The 13,259-nt window shown below is 25.6% G+C and overlaps 1 protein-coding gene across 1 annotated transcript; it reads right to left on the bottom strand.

Moving 5' to 3' along the window:
* Positions 1–623: 623 nt before the first annotated feature.
* On the bottom strand, positions 624–12,904 carry LOC113850526 (30S ribosomal protein S17-like). The gene is made up of 6 exons (XM_027481090.1): positions 12,899–12,904; positions 10,453–10,454; positions 5,360–5,429; positions 1,621–1,804; positions 1,348–1,502; positions 624–897 (listed from the first exon to the last, which is right to left on the bottom strand). Coding segments are annotated over exons 2-5 (399 nt in total). The 5' UTR covers position 10,454; positions 12,899–12,904; the 3' UTR covers positions 624–897; positions 1,348–1,358.
* Positions 12,905–13,259: the final 355 nt, after the last annotated feature.

Here is a 13,259-nt window from a genome sequence, read left to right as displayed (position 1 = left end):
TCCCCTAACAAACCATGAAAGTCAGTAAGCAACACTGCTTCACCAGAGCGGTTTTAAAGGGACACTATAACACCATCATCTTTGTAAGGGTAATATTCTTTTATCGAAGTCAAAATTCAAGATACATAAGCATTTGCATGATTAATATAAGATTAATAATTGCATCAAAAAAGTCAGTAAAGCCAGTCTCTTCATATATTATCATTTCATCATAACGAAGTTTGCCTTGAGAGCTAGCATTGCGCATTCATTATCTGAATCAGCCGTTCACTAAGGTTAGTACTGCACCTTCATAGCTTTTGGATCACTCTGCTACACCCCAAAACAAATTTTATCCATGACCTCCTCCCAGCTTTCAACCTTCCCTGCCATGGCAACAAATTTTGGGTCCTCAATTTTTATTTACAGGGCCATTTTCAGGTTGTGAATAGAAGATAAAATGTATGTTTAGCATGATTGGAAACTTGGAACCAAATTCCAACATATTTAAAACTCATAATGACATAGAAGCTACAACTAATAGTGTTGGAGTAAACGTAAATACATAACTATTAAAACATGATTCCAAACACACTCGTTAAAAGAAGTTACTCTCCGAAATTCTTCTGCATCAGTTTCCCATTCCAGAGTGAAAGTTGAGGCTATTCTTTTTTTGAAGAAACTAGACGTAAAAATCATACAGATAATGCATGTAATGATGTTATTATTGAAATAATAAATCTGCTGCCAAAATTTATAACATAATCTGAGAATAAATCCCCCTTTAGACCATGCTACACTACAATCCATCCAACACAGAACTTCATGTGACACTACAATAAGTGACAATACAATCCAAAGCAGACTAGACAGCACCTAGTAAAACTTCATGTGAAATTGCAGCAGACTGATTTTAACCTGTAAAGATACAAGCTAATCAATTTTAGAACAAACCATATCAAAATTTTTCATCATAAAAACTTGCAACAATCTCAGAATGCAGAACAAAGGAGGGTTCAAATTTCTCCTAAGATGATAATAACTGCAGCAAGAAATGTAAATTCTACTATTTTACAAACAAAACAGCATAATTCAAGATGCAAAAGCAGGTCACAAAATTATAATTGGCAGTTACTCTAAATTTAAAGTATCAATATTCAATATCATATACTACACTTGTCAACTAAATGCATTCGAATAATGTGTACAACCAGCCACATATGATCAAAATTTTCAACATAAATGTCCTTAAAACAGTAATGCGATTAAGGTTGCAAGACTATCAACTCATCCAGCTAAATTTTATTTCCAGTTTCACATCATACCAACAGCTAAAACTTGCGTAGATCTGACAAAATATTTTAATACCTTGAGCCAATTCAGGAAGCAGGAGCTTCAGTGCTGGACCTCGCCTTATCAAATGCTGGCATGGAGGGTGGAACATATATGCGCGCCTTCTTGAGAATTTCTGCAACCACCCAATGTTTACGCTTGCTCAAAGGCCTAGAAGGATCCAGTCGAACCTTAAACAAGAATCATAAAACCAATCACTTATTGAGCCATTTCCCAAAACCAAGACTAGAACCAAACATGGCAAGTAAAATACACAAGAATCAAACTCGACATGTTCACGATACTAACTCGGTCACCAATGTTACAACTATTTTGCTCATCATGAGCCATAAATTTTGAAGTGCGCTTGATATATCGGTTGTACACTTTGTGGAAGAATAGTCTATCCACTGCCACCACCACCGATTTCTGCATCTTATTTGAAACCACCATTCCCACCACTTGCTTCATCTTCTCTCCCAACTCACAATCCCTAAATCAGATTTAAACAAACAATTACAACATAATAGTGTCAAAATAACACCATTAATGTCACAATATGATATCTAAATACCCTTGTACTTATAATAAAATTATTTGCCATGTCTTAGCCTAAATGATTACCAGTTATAGATTACAGCATGAGAACAAAGTAATTAAGAGATCCAGATTACCAATTACAGCATGATACTCAAAATTAAAATAATAAAGATAAATTGCTGTGAACAAGGTATAATGAGAACAAAACATAAAAATAAACTGAAAACAAAACTAAGGTCGACATAAATTAGTGGGAAAATAGGTCAGAAAATAGAGAATGAGTGTACACCTCTCACCTGGCAGAGAGCCAGAGATAGAATCGCTAAGCACACAAAGCAGATTCAGAAAAGCAGAGGCAGAACCATTCACAGTGGACTTGCATTCACGGTGAGAAAGAGTTGGATGTTAGGGATCTGTGATGTGTTGCCGTGGGGAACTTTGGGAATTTTTCCATTCGTATATTTTTCCTTTTTATTTTTCGGTTCATGAAATGATTTTGGGTTACTCAGTAATTGTAGGCTTGTTTGTTTCGAATTTATAAAATTCATTCTTGTATTTTTAATAAAAAAATATAGATATTAATAAAAATGTATATTAAATACAAATTTATCTACCTATCTTAATTATATTGAACAACTTTAAATTGATTTTATTAAAATTATTTTTATTTAATTGTAAATAATAAATTCATTATATCCCCCTTTCTTCAGGTGGATTAATGTCTGTGAGGTTATACAGTTATGAATGAATAATAGTCACACAAACAGGTCACTTAATTAATTAATTGGATAATGTTATTCAGAGTCTTTTTATTTATTATTATTATATAATTTAAAATTAAATTTTATATTTTAAAATTTAAAAACCTTGTTTATAAACTTTAAACAAGTTGGCGTTGGTCCAGTAAGTTTAAAAGACTTGTTAAAAATTTTAAACCTAATTATTTAATCAAAATGGCTTTTTTAAATATCTTAATTTTTTTATTAAATAAGTTGGGTTAAATTAACCTTTACATAGGTTAACTATTGGTCTCTCAGGGACAGTTTGGCTTATTCTTACCGTTGCTTAAACAGCAAAACTCAACCTTTTTAATCCACTAAATATACAAAGGTTGGAGAACCACTTTCTCTACCATCATACCAAGTCATCATCTTATATGCTTCTATAGATTTATGTTGTCATTTGCTATAGAATGCTATAGAATGCAGGAAGCATATAAGGGAGTAATTGCCGTTGAGCTTCATATTTCATGGAATGTCTCAAAGTAAATTGATTTCCAATTGATGCAAAAGCTAACTATGGTAGCATCATATTAGAAACAAGTCTGAATCCTTAATTGTGTTTCTAAAAGAGTTATCAAACAAAACAAAATTGTGTTTCAACATATAAGACATGTCTCCACAGTTTTAGAAAATAGTAAGGTTATGTAAAAGCATAAGTCAGTTACAGCGAGGCACTGATTATTTTGCATAACATACTATTAACACGGATTATTAACACGTCTCCAAGGATTGAACCAGGGTAGGAAACCAAGGATTGGGGAACAGGAACAACATAGACATAATATATTGTTCTTTCAAAAATAGAATAATTTAGATGAACAGAACTCATATTGTTCCAGAATTCAGAATAGAATAATTCTGAAACAGAATTCAGTATGATCCAACGTTTAACTTGTACTAGGTTTTGATGAACCTGTGGATCACAATGTTCTTTCCATCCATATAGCATAATTTATCTGTTTTCTACATTTTCATTATTTTAAGAGCCAAGTGAGTAGAGCGACACTGACAGATTTGTTCAGAAATAATGATCAAGCTCTTTTTTCACAACAAAACACAAAATTTGCCAAAAAAATTTAGATTCAACCCAAAGCTTAAAACCACTTAGTAGTCTAAGATTTCATGATCTCATTATTGCGCCAAAAAGAACATGTGTCCAGTATCCACCACCACACAATCAAAATCCTATTCTGAATTTGAAAAACTCTCGGCAAATTTAAATATTCTCTTATTAATCCCCAAAATTTTCAAAATCTGCAAATTCAACCTTCTTAGTCCATTCAAATCAACAAAAAATTATTAAAAAGCTTAGTCAATCCCAAATAACAAAATTCAGAGAGTAAGGGGCAAAAGACAATTCAGAGGCTATTTTGAAATTATTATTGTGCAATATGAGCTGCTAATATTCACCTAGGGCTGCTAATAAACCAGACTGCTAATACACATATAGTGGAAAAGACAATTCAGAAATCACAGCTACAAGGAACATATTATTTTGCATATTCAGAAATTGCAAGATATGGAAAGAAAAAGCTCGGAGGAAAGAATCAATCAGGTCAACATATTTTCATCATTTCATGATACATGTAAATAGCCCAGTTCTACAACTTACAGCTACTACAACAGGTACGCATATAACTTTGTTCTCCCATTTAAACATGACCAAAATGAAAATTTGAACAAACCTCAGTTCCAACAGGGTACGGTTCTTCCACAAGTCCTACAGAATTCAAATTCACAAACATTATCTTCTATCATTAACCCAAAAATAAAATAAAATCAACATAGTTATCACAGCGACTTCCAAGTATGGCTAGAAACAAAAACAAAAGGAAAGTGAAACAATGAATCAACCATTCAGAGTGGTTCGTTTCTCCCCAATAAATAAAAGGTTCGATTCCATTATTCTTCACATGGTTTCTAGTTCGTTGCATAGTAAAAACCAGAAGCGGTTAGAATTATAATATGATTGGGATTAAGATTCATCACACCAGAAAACACCTTAGGGCCTAACTACTTTTCTTAATAAGAATAGGTCAGGGCAGGATGGGTTACTTCAGGACTGGCCTTTGGGCTAAAGTCCTATGGGCTAAAGTCCTATTTGACAGCACCACTCGGGGGCATCATTACTTTTGGACACCAAATTCCCACGATACAGCTCCCTTCCTTTCTTAGGTCTGGAACAATCTAAACTAACAAGATAGTCTCTTTGTTCACCCACACCAAATAATAATAATAACAACAACAACAATGCAAATAACTAGTATCATCTAAATCAATCATTGCAACTAAGCAACAAGAGCACATAGAAATTCAACATTCAACTTTTAACATATCTCGCCAAGTGTATGTGTCTAAGAGAGATAAATATTACAACATAAGTCACAGCATGGTAAGGGTTTGATTTGGGGGAAAAAATATCGCCCCAAAGCAATTTTGTTTAAGGTTGATCAGTTTCGGCCTTGTCTTTTACTTTTTAAGGGGAAAAGAAGTAATTTATAACAAATTAGTTAATAAAATGGAGTAGTTCAGAACATTATACAAGTCAAAAAAGGTACAAGTAACAACCTTCATAATCACACAGATCAAATTTTAAACCATTCAGAAGAAAAATCTATGGTGCAGTATAACAATAAAGTTTCAGAGCAATGTGGAAGAAAATCACCTATTTGCGGGGAAGACAGAGAGATAAAGCAGAACTTGAAAGCAGAAAATAAAAAACTCACACGAAATTGGAGAAAGAGGTGGAGCAGCGACGGATTGGAGAGTAGAAACAAAGTGAGGAGTGTAAAGTCACTAATTTAAACCTTAAAATTGTGAATTTTCTTCACAGTATTTAGCCGAAGAACAAAGCTGGTGCGGCGCTTCAATTCTCGGGAATGCCAAGGGAAACTCTAAACCTTGAAAAGGTTAAAACTTATTTCTCACTTTTATTTTTTTTAAGTCACCCTATTAATTTTTTGTAATTTTATGTTTTAAAATTTGATAAGCTTTTAGTATGGATACAGATCTACTACTGATAAAAAAAAATTATAATAATTTATATAAATACTTTTACAAATGTTTTAGTAAAAAAATTAGAATGATATTATAAAATTATATACAAAGTTCCAACACTCTTCCCTTAAAATTTCACCTTAAAAAAGTTGCAGGAATAAGTATTCTGAAATATTCCAAAAGTATATATGTCAATTTAAAAATATATAATATAGGAGAAAAGGATTTAAATAAAATTAAATAATAAATTTTAATACCAAATAAAAATAAAAAATTATACTGAATTAACAAAAATAACTTTATTTAACGAAATACAAAATAAATTAAATTTTAACTGTTGTAATTGGCAATGTTATATATTAATCATTCTCTTTGTAATATTTTCTCTTTATATTATTAAAATGTTTAAAGAAATGTTTAAAAGAATATAGCAACAATTTATGATTTTTATAAATATATTATTTATTAGAATAATTTTTTGTATAACTTATTAAATAAGTCTTTTAATTTATTTTAAAAAAATTATCATTCAAATATATAATATAAATTATCATGTGAAAAATTATTAAATAAATATTTAATTAAATTATAATATATCTTAAATTATACTTCTCTCGACTAAGAGTTAAGTATTATTATACTTGACTTCATGTCATTACGATTTTTGACATGAAGAATAATTAATTTTAAAATTTTATTGTCAAAATTGTTACTTTAGATACAATATATTCAATTTATAAGGGAGAATGCATATTTTGAATGAAAAAATTTTAAACACTTCAAAGAATGGAAGTACGAGTACAATGAAAATATAACGTACTCATTATCATATAATATGTACTTAAATCAAATACATGAACATAGTAAATTCTAAGAAATACAATAAGCCACACTACACTAAGCTGAGTTAAGTTTGAACTGTAATTAGTAACTATAATAATTGTGTATTTATTACACGGATTTGTATGAGTATATTTATATTATTTTATTATTTAATTTAATTTTTAAAAAGTATAATTTAAATATAAAAAATGATTATTTAGCAAATAATTAATTTTAATGTGAAAAAATTTAAAAAGTAAAAAAATTACTTTTAAAATAAATTATATATATAAATAAATATAACAGTTAAATTTAATTTATATTTTAAATGTATATAAAATATTAATATATAAATAAAATAATTATTATTAAATTTTAATAAATTTTATAAATATATTATTATTTTATTTTCTGATATTTAATAGCATTTAAATAATTTAAATTATTGTAATTAATTACTTTTAATTTAAAAATTTTAAACATATGATCATTATTATACTATTTAATAACAAATAAAATATTGCAATAAAATTATCAAATATAAAATTTAAATTATTATTAATTAAAATAATTTTTTTTTATTTATCATGAAAAATTATTATCTATATTAATTAATTACAATATGTAGATAAGTATAAATTATGAGTCACAAATACAATTTAAACAAATAATATATTAATAATAAAATCTATATTAAGTGATCATATATATAATAATGACAAAATAAGAATGATATATATAATAATATAATATTATATTTAGTATTTGCTAAAAAAATTAGTTTTAAAATTTTTATTTTTTATCTAGAAAATTTTTTTTATTAATTTATTAGAAATGAACAACTTATTTAAAAGAAATTAGTTTTTGAAACTTAATTTAAAGTTATTAACATATTCAGTTAAAATATTAATTACCATATAGACTTATTATATCTGCAAATTTTATCCATAAAAAATCTAATTTATTAGTTTTTATCCCATCCTGTTTATTAAAAAATCCTTAAATATTTAAAAGAAAAGGGATACCGTATACTATAAGAAAAGGAAAACAGTATTCTAAAACAATAAATTCTTTATATTGTAAGCAACATTTTTCAATTTTATAGACTAACAAAATGATGTGTTTAAATGAAACACCTTCGAAACCAGCCAAACAACCCAATTAATGTTGATTCCAAGCCTAAATCTTCAGCACCTAAAACATTTAACCTTATTAGATCCCATCCCAACAGTAGAAAATCTTTACATATTTATATTAATTACAAGTCTAAATATATGTATATATAATAACAAATTTATTTAATCTCTTGTATCTTTTAAAATTCCTCTCTTCCATTTTTTTTCCTTCCCTAAATTGTTTTTCATTCTTTCTTTTATTCAAACCAAATAACGCATAAACTAAGCCTTGAAACCAATTTTCAACTTTCAATAAGATGAAAAGAGTTGTCAGAACAAGTAGCAGCAACAGCAGGTATAGAAAGTTTATGACGAAATAACGCAAATTAATAATTATATTTAATTATAAAAAAGCGTATCATAACTGTCATAACTGTTATAAAATAATCAGAAGTTAATAATTTTAATTTTTATTATTTATATTATATTTATCATTATTACATTAAAAATATTATATATATATATATATATATATATATATGACATGAGATTTTATTATTTTTCAATTATTTTAAAAATTTATTTATAAATATATTTTTTTATATAAAAGGGCTAGACCCAAAACAAACTAGGGACCAATCCTAAAAAACCAAATGCTCAGAGTCCAAACATAAGAAAGGACAATGGGGAGAAAGGGCAACATCAAAACAAGTAAAATGTAAGCATTCTTTCAAACCAATTTTAGTTAACCTATCAGTACAACTATTAGTTTCCCTGAATACATGATTGATTCTAATGAATTTACCATACTTCAATAAGTTCCTAATTATAGAAGATAAAGCTAGTGTTGAATGTGCAGGATTAGATGGATAACTTTCTTGAAGTCACATTCCACCTAAATAGTGTGAATCTCTTTAGTAATAACCAGCTGCAAGTTAAGGCAAGTTCCCTAAAGTTCACCCATTATTGGATTGCAACTATCCAACTTGCTACTTGAAACAAATGTTTCACTACTTTCCACTTCAGCTGCACTTTGGAAGGAGGATTCCATTTTATTCTAGGCTACTCATGGATAGTCTAGGCAAGACTTTTATTTATAAATTTTAAAATATGAACATATATGATATGTTAACTTCATGGTCTAATTATATATAATCTAAATTTATACTATTATATGTTGGATTAGATAGTAAAATATTGATAAATTTAGTAATTTAATTAGAGAAAAATAAAATATAATACATAATACCACTTAAAAATAATGTAATTTTATGTCTACCTAACAACTTAAGATAAAGTACCTAATATAATTTACAGAATAAAATAAAAATATGAACATAAAAATTATATGTACTTACTTGGATAGATAATTCTATAGATTTGACATGACTATAAAATACAAAAATAAAGTAAGATGGTAGAAAGAATTGTTGACAAATTCTTTAATTTTGTTTAAAAATTACTTACATAGATAGAGATAGAAATGAAAAAACAATGTAATAAAAGTTGTCTTTTCATCTATATCATATTTTATTTGTCTTTTTATTAGAAAAATTATTTAATAATATATAATACAAAACAATAATTTTATAAGTATGTGTAATTTTTTATTTCAAATATATTAAATTTTTAATGTAAATTTTTAAACATAAAATATAATAAACTAATTAATAAAACTATTTAAATCATTATCATTCAAATTTAAATAAGACCTGAAGTAACAGTACAATTTTTTTCAATAAAATTATAACTTGAGAGTTTGGTTTAATTTTTGTGATATTATTTCTGCACAATTTTATTTTATTTTATTTTATTTTATTTTATTTTTGTTTTCAACATTTTATGGTAAGTTTTTCCATTTTTTATAATAAATTTTAACAATTTTTTATTAAATACAATTCATAGTCAATTTCTTATTTCCGTTTTTATCATTGTATAACCCTCAACATAAAATTATTATATATAATCGATTCTAATAAAGTTTCTTTAAATAAAATTCAGAAATAATAATTATAATTTAAATTCTTAAATAATGCAAAATATTATAATCAATTTAATACTTTTTTATTTAATGCAATTCATAATCAATAAATATTTACTAAATGCAATCTCATACAAATAAATATTTTCGAGTTAATTGTAGTCACTAGTCTCCTGGGAAATTTGGGTAGATAAAAAGCAAGTGTAAAGTGAAACAGTGTGTAACATTTTCAGGTCTTGTGGGGAAAAACTAGATAAGCTTGTTTCAACAAGGCCCAACATCACCAAATTGGTTATATTACCAAGCTCTTTTGTAATGGGCCTTAGCAATTCAATTTTCTACCAGTTCTTATCACCATTAGGTTCCTCAGGTTGCCAATGGCGTTCAGAATTTCATCTCTAAGTTTATTGTAATAGAAGATCATGCCCTCTAATAGCATGTTAGATTCATATTTAAATGAATATGAATTCACCTTTTAATTATTATCATTAATTATAATTTTACATTAAATTTCTAGTTACAAGCTTTTCAACATGTTTCTAAATAGCATTTGGCAAGGCAAGCTACATCGTGGTTCATTGATCAATGTTGTGTGCCCGTCATTTGCAAAGTTATTTTTGTTCGATAACTCATAACATGAGAGTACGATCTACAAAGACTTTATCCGTAGACTAAACTGTGAATATTAAAAATTTACAATTATACCCTTTCTATAAATTTATATTTTTAACCCTTGTCTAGGTTGCAAGTCATTAACCACTTATTTATTTTTAAATGCATGGCTCACATTGTTTGATGCATCCATACCATTTTCTTTTTGTGATAAATTAAAGTCAAAACTGAAAATGATAGTGATTCTTAAGCCTTAAGCAACTGTACAAGCTTTGAATAGGTGTGCTAACACTTCTTTTTTTTAATAGGTGTTTATAAGCATCGGTTAATTAAGAGCATTAAGTAATGACTGTATTATCATATTTTCTAAATTATTTTAAAAATATTTTTCAATAATTTTGATCTCCATAATATAATAATTTTCAATAAAAAAAATTTTTTCAATGTTCATGGATATTTATCAAAAAGGTCTTATTGATCAGTGTCTTAAGAATAATGGCGAAGGAATCAACAAGTAATAATTTTTGTATTGAAAACCATATTAAAATACTATAAAAATCATGAGGATGGATGTATTTTTATACTTTTTAATAAAAATTATTTGAATTCTTTAATTAGTATTTTTAAGATACTAATTATTATTTTTCTTATAAAAAACCACACTCTTTTAAGCTGGCAATTTACAAGTTGATAAGTTCTTTCACGGATAAGGGTATATGTTTCAATTCTGCTTTCACAATTTTTTTTTCCTCCAAGTGCAGTGTGTACTTGTATTGTTGCTGTTCTTATAAAATATAAAGGTTGAAGAAAGGAAAAATTATCTATCAAGCTAATTAAGATAGTGTTTATGCGTGTTCAAAGGGCACAAGTTTTCTATATCAATATTTCAAATAGAGAGGTAGTTAAGTGGCTGTTGGATCAAAATATTTCAAGAATTCAAGCATACAAGTAATAAAGGATATACTATAAAGAGGAAAAGTCCATAATGTAATAGTTTTATAATAAAAAATTGGTTAAGAAAACATTTTTTATATATTTTTTTAATATAACTTATACTATTTAGTAAAATTTATGTGACTCATTAAATTAAAGATAAAATGAATTAAATAAGGATTAAGATTGATTCATATCATTAAATTAATAATAAAACTAAATAATGCGTGTTGTCAATAATAGATCTTAACTATCTATCTATATCTATATATAAAATTAATTATATATCTACTTATAATTTTATGCATTAAAACTACATACATATTTATTACTTTATACATTGAAATTTGAAACTTATAACTTACGAATTGAAATAATATTTTATTGTATTAAAATTTAAAACTTATAAAGTCACTCTTATTTATTCAATCTACTTATTATTCTATGCATTAAAATTTGAAACGTATAACTTACGTATTTAAATTATATTTTATTCATACTTATTATTTTTGAATTATATTTAACATACTTATTATCTTTTAATTATATTTAAAAAATGTTTATTAGAATTAATAGTTATATTATATTAGAATATTTTTTTTATTGTAATAGAAATACTCAATTAGTTCAAAAATGAACAAATACTTAAAAATGAATTATTGAATAATGTCACATGAATTATTTTTTTATAATTAATATCAAAATAAACAAATCTTCGTAATTTTAGTGTAATTCATTATTTATATTCACTTTATACTTTTGTATAACTGTAAAAAAAGATTAAAAAGATTATTTTTATTTTTATAAATTTTTTTATTAAAATTACATTTATTATTTATTATAGTTTGAAACTTATAACTTATGAATTAAAATAATATTTTATTGCATTAAAAGATGAAACCTATAAAGTCACTCCTATTAACTACACTTACTTATTACCCTATGCATTCAAATTTGAAACGTATAACTTATGAATTGAAATTATATTTTATTCATACTTATTGTCTTTGAATTGTATTTAAAGAATGTTTATTAGAATTAATAGTTATATTATCTTATAAACGGTAACCTAAATATTCATACTATAAATTGCTTTAAATTATCATTTATTAAAAATGATTATAATATTTTTTATAATTTACGATTTAAAATTATATCTAATTTGTAATTTTAAAATAATCTATAATTCAATATATACTTCAAACACTAAAGTATGAGTTGAATCAAAAAATTGCACTTACAAGATTATTACTTTTATTATAGATTGTTAAATACATTTTTAATAAAAAATTATTTAACATATTTAAATTATTTTATTATTTAGATTAATATAATTTATATTTCAATATTTATTGCAAATACTAAAATGTAGTTTGAATTAAATAACATTATTTATAAAAATATTACTTTCATTATAAATTATTAGATCAAATTTTTAATAAAAAGATAAGTGTGAATACCCAATTTTATCCAGGTCCCTGTCAAAAATAAATTTCAAAATAAAAAAATTAAATATAATAATTTCTTTTTTAAGAAGTTAAGAAAATAGATAAAAAAACTAATTTAAAATTTAAATTTAAATTTTTTATTTTTAAATGTAAAATCAGATTTAGAAATGGTTAAAGTAATTAGTAGATTTTTAGGAAAATGGATAAAAAAGAAAAAAAATTGATTACTGATCATCGAAAAATAAGGGAGCCTTTATTAAGATCTAGGATTTTAGAAAATGCCTATAAATAGAAAGCTTAGATCTTCAAAGAAGGGGACTTTTAGGTGGACACTTTTTATTTCTTTTATGGAGATACTTTGAGAGCACAGAGAGAAAAAAAGAGAGAATTCAATAAAGAAATCTCAGGAAACGAAGAGAAATAGGAGATTCAAAAAAGAGAACTCGAGAAAGAGGAAAGAGTTAAAAAGAAATCAATTAAGAGTTAAAGCATAGTCCTAGAGATCAATTGAAAAGAACATATCTAAAAGGTTGAAGGAAAAGTCAACTCAAAAAACTCTGAGTCATCATAAATGAGTCAACAAAAATTTAATCTACTTCTCTTTATCATTCGGTAAGAACAATTATTTCCTTTTTTTTTTTTGTTCATTTTTTCTTTTACTCATCATATCTTTATGTGTTTTTTCTTTTGTCTGTATTAAAATTTTTTCCTTTTACAA

This window comes from Abrus precatorius, unplaced genomic scaffold (assembly GCF_003935025.1).
Source record: "Abrus precatorius isolate BTA unplaced genomic scaffold, Abrus_2018 Scaffold9, whole genome shotgun sequence".
NCBI classification, from domain to species: Eukaryota; Viridiplantae; Streptophyta; class Magnoliopsida; order Fabales; family Fabaceae; genus Abrus; species Abrus precatorius.
This window is presented reverse-complemented; position numbering and strand designations above follow the sequence as displayed.

What these genes read in the sequence shown, in the direction of transcription:
- LOC113850526 (XM_027481090.1), bottom strand. An exon ending in ACCTCTTTCTCCAATTTCGT is followed by an intron (nt 1,805 to 5,359) that starts GTGAGTTTTTTA and finishes AATCTGATTTAG; the next exon opens with GGATTGTGAGTTGGGAGAGA. An exon ending in GTTGTAACATTGGTGACCGA is followed by an intron (nt 1,503 to 1,620) that starts GTTAGTATCGTG and finishes TTCTTGTTTAAG; the next exon opens with GTTCGACTGGATCCTTCTAG.